The sequence below is a fragment of the Anser cygnoides genome, chromosome 3, assembly GCF_040182565.1.
Source record: "Anser cygnoides isolate HZ-2024a breed goose chromosome 3, Taihu_goose_T2T_genome, whole genome shotgun sequence".
Taxonomy (NCBI): Eukaryota; Metazoa; Chordata; class Aves; order Anseriformes; family Anatidae; genus Anser; species Anser cygnoides.
In genome coordinates, this window is record NC_089875.1 from 118,458,962 (window position 1) to 118,476,895 (window position 17,934).

Below are 17,934 nucleotides of genomic sequence, written 5' to 3' on the forward strand. Positions count from 1 at the left end.
CTCACTCGTGAAACACCACGGGCAGAGCCCCAAAGCCTTACCAGTCACTCATACACACACCCTATCATGCACACAACCCCAAACCTTCCTCCTGTAGCCACGCAGGACACAATGCAGGCTCACCTACCAGCAACTCACAGCTGTATTCCCAAAGTGCTCATAAGTTCTTCTGGTTTGTGTATAAGAAAGAGGAATGAAACAGATTTATTTTCTTTTGGCTCTATTTGGGGTTTGGATTCTATCTTTCACACCGGGAGCTGCGAAAGTGCTCCCGCATCAGTTCCGTTACTTTTGCTGAACTCCTGGGTGACAGATTTTAAAACCTTTTGCATCTTGATACATTTTTTAAGGTTAACTTCCTGGACCAATCGCTCTTATTTATATTATTTTGTTCTTGTCTTTGCTTCTCCCAAGGTATTTTTTTAGCGTTGTCTAAACTTAAAATTCTTAATGCTCTTAACAACTTTAAAAGATGTATGTAGGTAAAAGATGGATCGTAAAAACTACTGACCATCCCCTCTATCTTTCTGACTCTTCTAGTTTACGTATATATATATAGCATATATGTGTATATTAAATTGCTTTGTGCATGCAGACATGTCTGTGTTTCCTTAGCAGGAAAGCTGTAGTAAAGGATATTATCTCAGAATTGTTCATATATATAGGAAGAGCTGGTTTACTTGACTAGGTACATGATGCAAAGTTTGTACGCATCAGTAAAACAAGAGAGTAACTGGGGAAAGCAGGCAGTACCTACTATTTTTTTTCCTGTCAAATGCAGATGAGTTTTAGAATTGTGAATATTTAGCTCCCGAGATTAATGACCGGATCATTTGAGGATAACTTGGGGAACATTTTCAATTGCTTACAGACCCTTGGGAACTGAACATTGGATTAAATAATGCTGATAAACCCTATACAATTAACGGCTAGCTTAGGTTTGTACTTGTTAGGGAAAAAGAAAAAAAGAAAAAAAAAAGGTGAAGAGAGGTAGGTTTACATGTCTTCATTTTGCAATGTATTGTACTTTTGTTAGAATTTCATAACTGAGCAGAAAATATAGTATAAGCTGGAGATTCCCACGAACAGCACCTGTAGATATAAATAATAGACTAATAAAAAGCATAGTACATTATTAATATTTTATATAAGATTAATCAGTAGGCACTCACACATGCTTGTGCTTAATAATGTACACAAGCACACACACAAACATATATCCTGGAGAACAAAACAAAACAAAACAAAACAAAACAAAACAAAACAAACATTACTTCTGCACTGTTGGCTCTGGTAAATAATGATTTTTCCTCCCATTCCTGGAGAACAAAACAAAACAAAACAAAACAAAACAAAACAAACATTACTTCTGCACTGTTGGCTCTGGTAAATAATGATTTTTCCTCCCATTCCTGGAGAACAAAACAAAACAAAACAAAACAAAACAAAACAAAACAAACATTACTTCTGCACTGTTGGCTCTGGTAAATAATGATTTTTCCTCCCATAACTATATGATATTTATAAGTGAGTATTTTAGAAAAGGGTTTACCTTCTCTTGAATTAATGTAAAGTACCTGTCATATTGCAGCTGTTATGACTAACAAATAAGAAATGACATTGTAGAATGTTTGTATCTATAAAAAATACAGACATATTTAAAAAATGTTTGTATTGAAAGTGAAAAAAATATTTAGTAACATCAACAAATATTTTGTTTATAATAAAGCAATAGTGTTACTTATCATGAAAAGCATGAAACATGAGGATATGGATTTGCAATGAGAAAATGCACAAATACTTAACTCTGACAATATTAGGGAGACCTATATTTCAGCAGATGTTCAAGTGTACAACTTAATCAGAATAAATCATTTCACTCTAGAAACCCTATTGTCCTGTTTATCTGTATAAAGGGAACCCTACAATCAAAGCAGACCAAGCTCTTTTTGCATCATGAATTATTGGGATTTTCATTGTGTTGACAAGACTGGAGTATGTTGCTCTTGGGTTAGAGCATGCCTCTGTTGTTCTTGCTGCTGTCATCTACAGAACTTGTCATCAGCGTGTCTTGGCATTTTGCACTGACTTACGCTATTTGATGGAGAGACAGGAATAAGGAAGAGAAATACTCTCCCAATGTTTGTTGTGACTACCTTTTTCAGTATCACTTAGCCTAACTTTTGTTCATTCTAGGCATAGGAAACAAAGCAAAAGCACAGTTCACACAGAGTTGCACTGAGTATGAACCAGCCAGCTACAAAGAAAAGGACTGGGTCCCAGAAGAAAGCTAGCTAGAATTAGTGTAGTTTCTCCTTCTTCCTCTCCCTTGGAACACTTGAAATTAAGTTAAATTTATTGTAGCTGAGGTGACTCAGAATATGGCAGAATCAGGCCCTGGGTCTTTCTCCAGATGTGTTTTGCTGCATAAAGCATATTTCTTCCTCTCCTATCCTTTTCTTTTTGAACAATTGTATTTCTTGAAATCAACATGAAGGTGACAGATCAGAAGGTAAAATTCTGTCTAGAAGAAAGAAAAAGTAATTGAATAGAGTTGGATAAAAGACAAGCCCTGAAGAAGGGTTTTTGTGCCTGAAAGCTTTCCTTCTTTCTTTTTGTTTCCCAAATCTATCAGTTGTAATATAAAAGATACCCCACCTTCATCTAAATCTTGTTTTACTTGTGCCTTTAAACCTCTGTGGATGTAACAGCACAACTACCACAATTTACAGTCATCTGTAATGCAGTATCTCATGGCAACAGATTATATGTGACCAGACCATATAACCACTACACTGTGGGAATAAACAGTTGTCCTAAAAATAATTCTTTTAACATTCAAATGCTTATTGCACGTGATAGCCATAGCAGGAAATTGCTGAGGTCATCTCTTGAATGATCCTACTGGTTATCTCACCTTCTGCCCACTCTAGTATTCTTTTCCTAGCCTTGCAGTAGGACCATTTGTGTGGGTAGCATCAGAAAGTAATGGCCACAGCTTTCCATTCTTTGTGTACACTGGCGGGCATATTTCTTTGTCATGGTTATGTGTTGGGATGTTCTTCTGATGAGCTGACAACTTCTTATATATCCTAGCACCAAAAGATAGTTTGTAAAAATTTCTAAAGGAAGTAAAATCTGCCAAGAGGAATAGAGATCTCCAGGCTGAAATGCTAGACTTATCAAAGGCATTATTTCTATTTTCATTTTGAGGGCATTTTCTTCTGCTTCTTCAGCTGTGACAGTTAGCATCCCAGTTCTCAAACATTATGTTATCACAAGACCAACTCAATGGTTGAACAAGGATTGATTTTTCCAACAGCACCCACAGCAGCATTGGGTGACAGCTCATTGTTGCCACTTTTGTTCAGTGCAACATAAACCAGACCTCGTCCTCTCCTCATTGAGCTGTATTTTAGAAAATCATTCCTCCATTCTAACATATGATCAGAATATGGGGGAAAGAATACATTAAAGTGTATGTGTTTGAAAGAAAGAACCCTTCATCTTCAAGTTTGGTTGCACTTTTTCTTTCCTTTCTCTTTCCAGGATCCTTCTCTTTGTTTACAGTCACTCCTTTTCCTGTTTACCACCTGGTGTAAAGGCCATGACTTCATCCATCTCTTCATGGTGGTGTTTGTATGAGGAGGGCCTTGCCTTCAAAACTGCACACAGTTTGTGACAAGGACATAGCTTTGTCCGTAAAACACCACACTGCTCTCTGTTATCGAGTCAATGAATAATTAATATAGTGAAATAATTATACGCAACAGATTTTACCTCCTTGTAATTTACAACTTGTGCTCCATGTTTCTGGAGAGCAAATTGCTTAGACATGGTTTTTTTTTTTTTTTTTTTTTTATCACTTTTAAACAATAACTCACTTACCTGGAATTGCTTTGTTTGAGACCGTGTTACATAGTCAAAATACTTTTAACCACTTTAGGCTGTAAACAACCTTCTAGTAAATAGTAATGAGATGTGTTCCAGTAAATTCTGGTTAGAGTAGGAACAGCTGCAGGGTAACATGTTTTTGGATTAAAGGAACAATTATTTATCTGGCATAAATGGCGCACATACTGGCTTAACCTGGCAAGAAGATAACGTTAATATCACACTGATTATAGTACAGTCTCACTCATTATAAAATTTACAGACTTATTGAAGTAAATAAATATGTACCCATTGCTACTGTTTTCTTGACACGTATATATGTAAATGTGTATATATATATTTGTGTATCAGTGCAGTGAGAAATGGCAAACAAACAAATCTACTCAGTGTTAACACTTTTCAAAAATGTACCTGACAGACCAGAAGTTTGAAAATGTTGATTGAAAAATTTTTTTAGGTTTCTGTGCAGCCCTGTCTCAGTCAAGGAAAAAAAAAATCTATCAGGCATGTGGCACCATATTTCTGTATTTGAGCATCTGAGCTCATAAATTGTAACTCTCAGCTGTGCAAAAATGTGCATAAGTGCCCTTGATGCATATATATTTTTGTTGATGTACAGTTTGTCTCCATATTCTGTCTGAGAAGTGGACACAAATATCTATCCTGTGGTATAATTGGGCAAGTCATAAAATAACCTGCTGTACTGAGTCAGGATCTCACCCATCTGGGATTTATACTAAGAGATGTTCTTTTCTGGTTTTGCTGTCAGCACAAATGTTTAAATATACCTTCAAGAGATGAAATATTTGGATAGGAATTCTGTTTGCCTTATGTAAGCAAGCAATAGTCTGCTTTTAATGAAGTTTAATCCTTGAGTTATACTTCTCCGTCTCTGCTAAAGCTTGAATGTATATAGTCACCTTATTTTTAAGAGGGATTACTTGTGGAAGAAGGAGTAAAAGTGGTCTGAAATGAGCTATTATATTCTATTCTATTCTAGAATTCAGACTACAAACTAATTTTTTAAGCATAATAAAGTGAGTTCTTGCATTGCAGAGTTTAGAGTGTTCATCGGAAAGATGAAGTGATAATGGTATTTTTAAAACCAGTATATTTCCTTTAAACATGAATGATGAGCACAGATTCATTCTGCTGTAAGAAGGTCTTTATATCATCGTCCTTGCAGAAACCATCTAAACTCCTTACAGTAGTGCATTGAACGATGTGATATTTTATACCACTGTCATATGCAGCTCATCATTCTTTTTTCTCATCTTTCCCCAGGGGAGAATTGTGCATGCAGTGGTAAGATTCATTTCTTCCACAGAATTTTTACTGTAGTCAGGTTGGAGAAGGCAGGTCAAAGAGTGTTTTGCACTTGGTGATAGAATATATGCTAGTCCTTAAGATTTTTGTTCTCTTGGATCAGATCCAGATAAAGTTTTCTCTCTTGATTTCTCAGAAATTAGCTCTAACTTAAAAGGTCTATTTTGCCTGAGGAGTTATTGATCACAGTCTTCATTGAAAGATTTGGTGATCATTCAGCAGTTATAGACCCAGGCCAAGTAATTGTCACTTTCAAGAGAGAGCCAATTCCAGAACTAATCTGAGATAAAGTGATGTAGTTCAGTAGATTTCAATCATTAACATCAGCTGAGGATTTGACCTAACTTTAGAGGGAGTATATGAGAGTTAAAAGGTGAGGAAAAGAGTTCTGGTTGCAAATCACTGCAAACCTATAGTGGTATTGCATCTTTCTGGTTCTAAACACTGCTATGAGAGTCTAACTGACCATTTATAATTGGAAACAATGTCTTAAATGTTTAACCAGCTGATTTTCTTAAATCATGAGTGATACCTGAATCTCATTCAATCACATATTGTTACTATATCAAATACAAGACTCTTTTGGTGACCTTATTCAATTTTTATTGATCATGAAATCAAATGAGGTAGCCATAATGAAGTATTTTGCCTGTAAAACTTATGAGATCTAATAATCCACTTTTTCTGTATTAAAATATAAATTAATTAAAATTTCCCAAAGCAACAAAGTGATGCAATGTTAAAATAAATAAATAAATAAATAAACATAAAACAACAACAAAGCAAAACAAAAAAAACCCACACCAGAATTCTTTTTCTTCATTGAGTTTGTCAAAATATGGAACATGAAGATTTTCCAACTCCAACAGTTCTGTTTTTTGCAGGTGGAACATGCGTTGTTAACCCCACCGACTTGTTCTGTTCTGTACCTGGTCGCTTATCTCTACTCAGCTCCACTTCAAAGTACAAAGTGACCATTGCAGAAGTGAAGAGGCGCCTTTCACCACCAGAATGCCTCAATGCTTCCCTCTTAGGAGGCATTTTAAGAAGGTAAGTTGAAGGCAAGAATAATAACTACTAGACCGTTCTCTCATTTCTGTGATTTCATTTTCCTCAAAAAGATTTTGTTCTCTTTCCCCACTTGGGTAGGTGACCACTGCTTGGGAAAGCAGAATGAGATGAATTACAAATTAAGACATTTTCTAGGGAAAATTTTAATGAATAATAGGAAAAAATAAGATTGTATTGATATTCTTTATGGAAAGTTTATGTTTTCATTTTATTTTACCCCCTTATTTCAGTTACCCATCACAGATGAACAGGTGTTTTGTTTTGAAATGAAAAAAAAAAAATCTGTGTGTGGAAAAAGATCATTAGCACTATAAATTAACCTTTTTTGAGAAACTATTTCAAATTAAATTGTTTTACCAGGTGTGAAACAACCCTCACTGTAAAAAAAAAAAAAAAAAAAAAGGCTTAGGGATGCTTTTTTCTTCCATTCACCCTCTCATGCCTCCTGAGCACAGAAAAGATAGAGTTGGCAGAATATGCTGGTTTCATTTTTTTTCATTGTGAGATGTTGCAGGCAAAGCAAGTAATTAGGTATGATTTTGTTTCTGACCCTTCACTGACCAGAGTAGATGCTTGCAGAGTGTAGTAGCAGAAAGGAGGAAAGTGGCAGACTCTGCCTCATATTACAAGTGGAAAACAAGGAGGCAACTGTAATTCAGCCAGGCATATGTGAGTCGCAATGTCCCTGAGGCGTCAACTTAGATGGCATAAGCTACTTGAATGCCCTTTGATCAAAACTAGCTGGAAAGTCATAGGCTATTTCACTGCTGTCACTGAAGGCCACACTGATCCCTGTACTTACAATGAAAGTCATTTTATCCAACCTGCTATATTCTAAGATATGTAGCAGCCCAAGAGCTGTCTTAAGCCATATTGCAGAGTAAGGACTAGATTGCAAAATTGTTCCAGGGGGCATACACCCCATTGAACTGCCTCAATAGGCATTGAATTCCAAAATCTACATCCACAAAAATTTTCCTCTGCTACTGCTTCACCCTGGAGATGCTTTCAATTAGCAGTTACAGAAATGTTCATTTTAAATACTCATACCAAACTTCATCAATACCACTAAAAGGTATTAAGAATGCAAGGGCATGAGTGTGAACATAGGTACTCAATTCTCTCTTCTGTTAAAATGCTTGAATGATCCCCATACGTTTTTGACCTAGACCAAATATCATTCTACCAAATCGTCCTGGGGCCTGGCTGATGATTTATCCAGGGGCTGCTCCCAGCTGGCAGTTTGGATAAAGCAATTTTGTTTTACAGTGCAGAGAGTGTAAATATATAAATGTGGTCAGGCTATACTAGTAGGTCTCAGGACTAGAGAACAGACTCAGACACTGCATAGCTGACAAGCACAGATATAGTGAAAACAAATCTGCTTCATGATTTGCCCAAGACCTGGCAGGGTTAGTTTTGCATTCCATTAGTTATCACCATCAGGATATTTCCCCAGCTTGCTGTTCTCAGTAGACACTTCCTGACATATTATATAGTCAAAATTGTGGTATCTCTCAGTGGGTAAAAGTGACCATAAAAACTGGGGTATTCCTTCCTCTGCCTGAAGGAACTTGAAGCTGCATCTCAAAACACCTAGGCAGACACTTTTAGTAATCAGTGATGGGTTATTCTAGGCTGGAGGACCTTCAGTCTCATTTGAGAATAATTAAATATTTGTTAGGTGAAAGCGAAGGCATAAAAGTGGTGATGACTTTATTATCTAATGACCGGGCCATTCATTTGGGATGGGAGAGATCTGGGTTACAGTCACTGCTCTATTCAATGTTTAAGCATTTTAACATTAGTTATGCACCTCCAGCTGGCTGCTGCATTCATTGAAAAGACACAGGTTCAAATTCCCTCAGGCTGAACAAGAAATTGAACCTAAGACTGCTGCATAAGTGGATATGCTTGAAAAGCTTCAAACACTGAAGTACTGCAGAAAAGCAGTTGTGGGATGCACCAGGAACCATTTTGTGAGAACAAAGTGATGTAGGCATCTGGGATAGGGGCATAGATAACCAAAGATGTCTGAGATTTTACCATCAACATTTTTTATTGGCTTATCCATATTCTTAGAAAGTGCTGGGCTTCATATACTACATTTGTTTGTACCCAGATTTCTACATAGATCATATAGGCATAGCTGGAGCTGGGTTCCACATAGACATCTGCATTTTAGTAGCTCTCTGGCTTCCTTTTATAGTCATGCAGAAGAAATTGGTAAAGATCTCTTATTCTAGACTTGTTTATTATCAGTCTAGAAGTGTTCGTTTCTCTTTTGTCTTGGAAGCCTGGGGTGGCTAGGTCAGATGTAAGTGACTACACTGTCAATATTTACATTCAGTCATTGCAATCCCAGGCTCAGCACCCAAACAGGCCCATGGGTCCCACTAAGTAGAAAGCTGTGTGAAGATCTGATACACCTTTGACATTTTAATGTCTGTCAAAGGACCAACCTGAAAAACTCACACAGTGTGAGTAGGTAGTTAAGAATATAACTCTGAAAGACTTTCCATTGATGTCATCAGAGCCGGCATTACTGCATACATTTGCCAATAAGGTGTACACCATTTCTAGACAGAGAGCACAATAAACACAAATTTCTCTCTCCTACATTTTTCTTCTGACAGAGCAAAATCTAAGAATGGAGGACGCTGCTTGAGAGAAAAATTAGACAGACTGGGACTGAATTTGCCTGCAGGAAGAAGAAAAGCAGCAAATGTCACACTCTTGACTTCCTTGGTAGAAGGTAGGGTTTGTAATACTGCAATAATATAAACACAATTTAAATGCTTTGTATTAAAACACTTTTCAGCCACTGTGTTAAGTATCATAATCTGTATTTTGTACAAAGAGGAGAACTGATTTGCCCAAAGCCACAGACACAACCAGTGGCAACATGGAAGTTCACTCTGAGATGTCTTTGCTCCTAGCAAGTGGTTTGGTCATGCAGTTTCCTCAGCATTGATCTGTGCTTTTTGTGCTGGGATCTGCCTTACAAATCGATGATCCAAGAGTTCTGAGATGAATGTCTTATACCAGCTCTACAAGTAGGTTTGTTTATACTTTTTTTTTTAAACAACAACAACAACAAAGAACACTTGTGAATTTCCTGGAGCTGATCCAAAAATGTGATATTTTTCCTCCCATGAGAAGGCCTATTATTTACACAACCCTTTTCCTCTTGCACATAAATGAATGAAATCTTTTATTTTTATTTTTATTTTTTTTTCAGATAAACTCTAGGCAGACCCAGGGGATACTTTCTTGGCCTTTATTTGTTGTTTAAATACAATTCACCAAATACTGATGTGTTCTTCGAACATTCAGCTGGGAGATGCAGGTTCAAACCCCTCAGGCAAAGGGAAGAAACTCTACCTGAATCTCTTCTATTCTGGGTGAATCCACTAAGTACTCAGTTTGTTGTTTGGCTGCAAGGAGCAGCTCTGGGAATTTCAGATCCCTCCTCCTTGATGTTGAGAGCATTCAGCTCATCCTAAAGGTCAACACCTTCTAGGATCATAACCTGAAAAGTCCATACAGATCTAGGCAAGTAGACTGAGGTCTCAGCACATATTACCACAGAATCACAGAACTACAGAAAGGCTGACGCTGGAAGGGACCTCTGGTGATCTTCTAGTTCAACCCTTCTGCTCAAAGCAGGGTCAACTAGAAGAGGTTGCTTAGGACCTTGTCTAGTCAGGTTTTGAATATCTCCAACGATGGAGACTCTGGAAGGCAGGGAAAAAGCACTGAATCCACAAAAAGTGAGATTTTTCAGAATCTAAGAGAAACTGGGATCCTCATGGGCCACTGAGCACACAAAACTACCATGGGGCTGCTCTGAAATACAGACATATCCATATCACACTTTCCTCTAATAAAGAGAAAGTCCTAATGAAGTTGCAGACTTAGGAAAGGTACTAGTTTAGGGGAGTAAGGGCTGTTCCTTCATGAGTCTTGGGTCTTAGTAGAGAAGAATAAACAGCTATGTGGCCAGACACTCATTCATTAGAAGAGGTGGAGAGGGAGAAAACCCTATTTCAATTGTTGGCCTGGGACTGATGGCAATGTAGTTTTACTGTAAATCACAATTAGATTTTTTTTTTTTTTCCCCAGGAATGGATCTGTCCTTGCCTCCCTGCCCTTTGCTCAAAGCCAATAGCAAAATTGTTATCAAGCCTATACCATTGCTTTTGTTCATGGACTGTTCTATTGTGACATTCTAAGTGCTAAAGATATACACTGAAGAGAATGAGTTCACTAGACCTGCTTGCCTAGACATAATAAACAGATCTTGTCTACTAAAATTATTGGGAAAGGCACCACCATATGCGTTAATATTCCAACAGAAATCAAAATGAAGCTCATTTTATGTCTATGCAAACAATGTCTATGTAAACTTGGTTGTTTTCATTGAATTATGTGTGGTATAAGCTATCCTCCCTCTCTGCATGCAAATATTACTTCCAACTGGTTATAACTTGCAGCACAGCTTCTGCAAGGAAGCCCATCCCTCAACGGCTCCTGATGATGGATGAGGCAGATATGGAAATATGCAGGCTTACTCCAGATTTTAGAATCACAGAATCACAGAATTGTAAGGGTTGGAAGGGACCTCAAGAGATCATTGGGTCCAAACCCCCTGCCAAAGCAGGTTCCCTAGAGCAGGTTGCCCAGGTAGGCGTCCAGACTGGCCTTGAATATCTCCAGAGAAGGAGACCCCACAACCTCCCTGGGCAGCCTGTTCCAATGCTCCGTCACCTTCACCATGAAGTTCTTTCGCATGTTGGTGCAGAACTTCCTGCACTCCATTTTGTGGCCATTGCCCCTTGTCCTGTCCCCACAGACCACTGAAAAGAGGTTGGCCATACCTCTTTGTCTCCCACACTTAAGGTATTTATAAACATTGATAAGATCCTCTCTCAGCCTTCTTTTCTCAAGGCTGAACAGATCCAGGTCTCTCTGCCTTTTTTCATAGGGGAAGATATGAAGAAGATATGCAGAAAACAGCATTGTCTTTTAGTGGGTAATGTTAATACACAAATTGACGTTATAATCTGTTAGTCTTATTGAATCCCAAAATCTCAGGTGGACTATGTGGACTCCTCATATAAACCCTGTATTGTGTCTCTCTTGATTATGGTAGATACTTTTAAGTTAATTATTACAGAAACTAACAAGGTCCTCACAGTCTTCATTGTATTGAGGCCTTTAATATTCCTGTAAGGTAGGTACATTCTTGACCTTTTCAGTATCACTTTGAGGTAAATAAAGGCAAAACCAATTTTGTGGTTATTACGCATTTTGCCAAAGACATCTCAAAAGTCTCTGACACAACTAAGATTTCTCTTCATCTGAAATATATTAAAATTATTGTGGTTTTGGGAGTCCTTTGAAGTTCAACAGAAAAACTGTAACGGATTTCTAGGGTGTGATGATAAAGATCCAGATTTTATGAAAATTATTTTCTCCTTTTTTTCTATAAGCTTGCTTTTCTCTGGGTTCAGTATGGCTGCTGGATATTTACTGTTACATTTTTGTTGTTGTTGTTTTTGTTTGTTTGTTTTTGATAAGCTTGCATCTTTAGCGTCTTTGGTAAGAAATTCTGGGGCCCAGAGTAGGAATTGTTGGAGATATCAGTTCTGTTCTTTATATTGTCATCCACATAGATCAGCACAATGGGTGGAAAGACAGACTGGGAGAACAACTGCAGCATCGGAAGACTCTACAGCAGTGCTGGACTTAGCTTTGTTCAACCTGTAGGTGAGGGATGCCCTCTAGTGCCTAAATTAGAAGAAAGGAAAGGTCATTTTTCTTACCAGCTCTAAAAATATATTTTTTAAATCCTACTCCTTAGCTAATGCAACAAAGGCTCCTCCATTGCTGGCATTGCCAAGGATAAGCTGGTTCAAAGGAGTCAAAAGCATCCCAGTAAGAATATGGAAGGATGTGAGAAGATGGGAGATGTCCCCATCAGATGTTTGGTCACTTATAAGGCAGAGACATAGCATAAATGTTATTGCAGATGCAGGTAAAAGAAATACATGAATGAATTTAAAGCTATCAGATTAAAAAAAAAATCTGGAAAAATTGATGAAAAAAATATGGAATTTGTTTTCCTGTCAAATCTAAGTAAAATACTAAATTCACTAGACAGAGCAATGACTGCATTCATCATTTGGGGACCAAAACTCTTGAGAAAAATAGATCAGCATTTATTTTTTTACTCTGCTAGCAACTGTCAGACTCTCCCTTCAGCCTTTGTTTTAATATCCTTCCACATTTTCCCCCTCCCTTCTCATCCTACAAACTGGAAAAAAAAAAAACCACTTTCATTCCACCTCCTGCCTGTCTCTCCTCCCCCTGGGTAGCATCTCTGCTGGGTAGAGCATCCAGAGGAGGTGAAGCTGAAGAGAGAGTAAGAAGCTCAGATGCCAAGTGTCCCCCTCCTGGGACACTGCTTCTGCCTTCACTCTTCATAGGAGCATCTCTCACTCTTGCTAGACCCAGGAGAGGCTCACACTGCTCCTTGCACCTGCCCACAGAAGCCTGTCAAGGTACGCAGGCTGGTCCCTCCACTGAGGCTTTCTAGAGCTGTCTCTTCTAATTCAGCTTCAGCAACTGTCCTTTTCCATCATGCAAAGCTCTCTGGTCAATTGTCAAACTATATAGGAAAGGCAGCACTGCCTATAGCTACAAAGACATGCTGGATTTAAGTAGAAAAAGTCAATGATCCCCAGCACCCATTCTTTGTCTCTGCAGAAGGAAAGAATAAGGGACATTGCACATAGCAAAATTTAAATTTAGGTTGAAACAAAGCGATTGGCTACAAGTGCCAGATATTTTAGGGTTTTCTACCTTTTGTAAAACTACTCCCTAACATAAATAATAACAAAGCAGAATACTGCAAATCTAAGTTGAAAGAGAAGAAGCCAATCTATTTACATTTCCAATATTTCCACTTTCTCCCCTAGAATAAATGTTTGTCAAAAATTTAATGTAGAAAAAAAAAATATTTTATTATGTTTTGTACAAATAGCTTTCCCCAGACATGTTTTACTGTGCATTAATGTTCGGCAACTCTATTCACTGATATTAAATATATATAATATATATAGAAATATAACACAGTCCACTTCTAAATACACAGTGTGGCAGTTCAAAATGACATATTTGCTCAGCTATGAAATATGATAAACAATGTTCTGTAGAGTGTTCCATGTTTAGATTTTTGTTTTTATCTGGAATTTGATGTTGTAATTTAGAACGTCTATTCCATATATCACACGGGTGTACTTGCTATATGTATGATTATCCATAGTTATAAAGTACATTTATAACCTACATCAATTTACCCTTTCCAGTATTTTTTTAAATATATTTAAAACATTTGCAGATTTATTTTTCTCACATAACACAATAGGCACTTTTTTAGCTAAAATTTTTCCTACCTATAAGTAGATACATAAGTCCTCTAGTTTCTTTTTTTCTCTTGACTCTATTTCTCTATATACACTGTTAGCAGTCAGTCATAATCACAATCCCAGCCCCAGGCAAGATGAGCAAGTTTTATACTTTTATATATTTTTTTTAAGATCATACAACAGGTTTAGTATAATTTCTTAGCTCTAGTAAATAATATACACCATCTCTGGAAGGATTAGTTATAATGACTGTTCATATTTTCTTTCCCTTTCTTTTTCACATTAAGTGAAAACATTCAAATTTCAGTCAGTATATTGCTGTCATGTTAAATAAATGCCAACATTCTATCACATTTTTTTCCTTGAAGAAAGCAAGTTTATTATTATTATTATTATTATTATTATTATTTTATTTTTTTCCAATGGCTAAATTCTGAAGTGCTTTCCTGAAGTGCTTTTTCTTTGTGTTGTTACTTGGGTCTGACTGGGATCAAGATAGAGCTGTCCGAAGAATGGTAATTCCACCTGATGACAGCTTCAAAGGGTTTGATTTTTATCTTCTTTCTGCACTGGCATGAAAACAAATCTATCATGTATTTTAATAGAGTTTTGTCTAAAAGCAAAACCTGACACTGAAAAGGGGAGTAACAGAGTAATTGAAACACAAATTTTGAAGCACCTCAACAAAAATTTAGAAGTTGTAGCTTAAATTTGTAACCTCTGGATGTTTTAAATAGAAGGCTGGCAGTCAAGTATATGCCAGTATACAGGCCAGTATATTCTGTGTGATTAACAATTAAATCAAATTAAGTTAAATTAACAATTAAACATTGAATTAAGTTGCTTAGTTGTGGAATTTACATGGCTGGAAATATTCAAGACTAGGTTGAAAATGCCCTGAATAATGTCATCTAAAGCCCAATTTCAACAGAAGATCTCCAGAATTCCCATCCAACCTGGACTTTTCTACATTCCATCTGATCTGCTTGCCTTCTACAGTACATCTGATCCATTTGCCTTCTACTTTAGTACAGGATGATATGTGCAAATAAAGTGCATAAAAAGTGCAAATTAAAGTGCAAATTTCTCTCCATCGACTAGGGAGTCTTAGCTTAGATGTCAATACTGATTTTTAATCACATGAGTCTCACTGCAGGTATTCTCAGACGGAGGTGTTACAGGTCCTGCATCTCTCCTAATTGTCTGTCTAGAGCATTAGCATGGTCTCCAAAGAACCAGGGTTCAATGTCACCACTCAAGACGGCACTCAAATAGTCAACTCTGAAAACAAACAAACAAAACTAATGAGCAGATAAACAAAACCAGACAAACAAATACCCTAATCCCAAAACAGTTCTGGAGCATGTCACTGTTAGTCATTCATACAGATGTGCTTCAACATATACTTCTGGTAGCTGACCTATTTTTACCTTCTACTTTGAGATGAGTGCAAGTGTGATCTCAAAGTGCCTATTTCCCACCAGGGAAAGACTAACTTAGGCACAGATGTTCACACTCCAGTCAGCTGTGTTTGATCAGATAAATCCTACACCAAGGTTGTCAGAGTGACAACATGCAGACCGGGGAATGTTCAGTAAATCCTAAAATAAATTTCTGAGTTCTCTGTGTTAATTGAGAGGGGAAGATATTTCCAGAGGCATGTGGCACCTAATATGGAGTTAGGTGACAGTGTCCAATCTCTGTAGATGAAGTGGGGAGAAGTTCAGTGTCTACCTTTGTCAAAGACTTTTCACAAAGCCTACTCAAGTCCTGTGCACTGATTTCCCCACATATAAAACATCAGCTATGATCTTCATTGTCTTCCCTTTTCTTTTGTGTGGTCGATTTTGATTGCAAGCTTTTCTGGAAACAGGATTGTTTCTTGTGCTGTACTTCATGGGCCTCTCATCTTTAGAGTGGGGCAACTGTACTGTGCCTGCTCACTTAACTCTTAAGAAAATATGCTGAAGTGCAAGTTTTTTCTCATAGTTCTCTCCTGGGGTAGGAAGCTATTCTTCCTTTATAGACAGAGAAGTGAAGCACCAAAGGCTGAATCTTGTCTGTTTAAAAAGTTTTATTCCCACTTCCCACTAATTTCTATTACTGATGATCTGAGTTTACAAAGCTTGCACAGCTACACCAGTATACTGGTGGCAGTTGAGGGAGATGAACCTAAGTGTCTTGAGTGGTGTTTTCTCACAACAGGAACATACTTCTTATCTTCTGGCTGGCACCATCTGAAGTCTAAGTATGAACAGGTGAAATGGACTGAAATCTGTATCAGAGATTGGGAGTGGATGTCTGTAGACAGATGGGACAGATGTAGATAGTAGATGAGTGACTTTATTTATTTATTTTTTTAATGATGATAGAAATTCTGTAAGAAAAAAAATAAAATAAATCCTAACTGACTGACCTGTTTTTTTTACCTACAGGGGAAGCATTACATTTGGCCAGAGATTTCGGCTACACCTGTGAAACAGAGTTCCCTGCCAAGGCAGTGGGAGAGCACATTGCCAGACAGCACATGGAACAGAAAGAGCAGACAGCAAGGAAAAAGATGATCTTAGCAACAAAGTAAGAAGTGGGGGGGAAATAATGTCATATTGAAAAAGAAATCTGTCTGTCACTTTTCCATTCTGAATCTGGGGGCTGGAGGGAGGAGTGGGAGTAAAGATCTGTGATTGTGGAGACTGCTATCACAACAGTACTCACTGAAAATGAGAGCAAGCTTCTTTAGAGATGCTGTAAAAGGAACCTTATTTACTATAACGAGGTTTTAGTAGTTATGTTCTCATTGTCTGCAGTTAAGGAGGCTTGTACGTCTTAGTCTCAGATTATTTGATTTAAGTGAGTGGAGAGGAGTTTATTACATAGTAAGAGATTTAGGACAAACTGGCTTTGTCTCCTGTTTGCACAGCAGCAAATACAAGGATGTGTGAAACAGAGATCTAAGTTTCTGCTGAAGTATTAGTTTCTGCTAGATAATTATCGTGAGTCTGCTGAGGGAGTGCTGATTTGCAGAGGGACAGATCCTCTCTGCTTGTAAAATTGCAAGGGTTTCCTTGAAGCCAAAGGCACTGGAACAATGTACACCAGCAGGGGAGCTTTGCTAAAGCCATTAAAGACATGCAGAGCCACCCGACTTTGCTCTAAACAAACCACTCACCTCCCTGGAGCAGTAACATTATGTTAGGATAACATTTCATCTAAGTTAATTAGCCTTGATGAGGGAAGAATTAGTCTCTATGAGCCAAGGGAAACAGGAATAAATAGTCTGCATGGCATAACATAGACCTACATTAGGTGTGTGTAATGCTTGCATGGGGTGGCCTCGAATATAATCAAATACTTCCAGAGCTTACCGCTATGTTACACAGGAAGGCAGCAGGAGATCTGAGGCCAGAAACCAAGACATCATCCACCTCTTTTCTCCATTGCTGGAAACGTTTGAGAATGATACATCCAACAGAGAGTAATCCTGCTACAGTAAGGGTGAAGTCTGAGCAGCCAGAGAATTGTCCCTTATATCTCAATGTCCCTGTGTTTTGTCTAGTTGTGGGGAACAGGATTGCTGGCTTTGATGTCCTTCTTGTATCCAGAGCTCTTCACCTTGAAGGTGACCCAGAGGTGACATGCACTGAAACCTCTCTCTGCATTGATATATTGCCCATCAACAATCTGCACAATCTGCATCATGTAACTTTTTAAGATCTGATTGTAATGCTGGGCACTATATAAGCAAGAGTTAAGACATTGCCACAGCTCCAGAATTTGCCCTACCTATAAATGTTACCTAACCTTGATGGCAGAAATCATCTGCCTTGTTTTCTGGCTCTAAGGAGAGATCACTTTGCCGCGGGTGATAATGAGCAGTGGATGACTGCCATGTCCTACCTCCAAAGGCTGTCCCACTGGGGGACAAGTAAGAGTCTGCCTACCCTTTCTCACCACTCCATTTCCCTCACTCTTTACTAGTGAGGTGGAGAATCATGGGCATACATTACTCCAAATGTCCATGAACTTTGGGTTTAAGATTTTATTCTGCACTAGTAACAACAACAACAAAAACAACAACAACAACAAAAGTCTTTTTTATGTTGTTGTTTTTTAATCTCAACATTTAAAAGTACCAGCGAATTGATCAGTGCCTCACCAATAGTCTAAGGATAGGCCACATCCTACTGAAGTCAGAGCAGTTATAAACAGG

General features: G+C 37.8%; 1 protein-coding gene across 2 annotated transcripts in view; it reads left to right on the top strand.

Moving 5' to 3' along the window:
- Positions 1-17,934, top strand: part of TFAP2D (transcription factor AP-2 delta) — a 52,422-nt gene that overhangs the window by 11,268 nt on the left and 23,220 nt on the right. For both annotated transcript variants that reach the window (XM_013184378.3, XM_013184377.3), the window contains 3 exons: positions 6,105-6,270; positions 8,928-9,046; positions 16,160-16,301. In XM_013184378.3, coding sequence (XP_013039832.1) covers positions 6,105-6,270; positions 8,928-9,046; positions 16,160-16,301 — 427 coding nt within the window. The remainder of the gene's footprint in view (positions 1-6,104; positions 6,271-8,927; positions 9,047-16,159; positions 16,302-17,934) is intronic.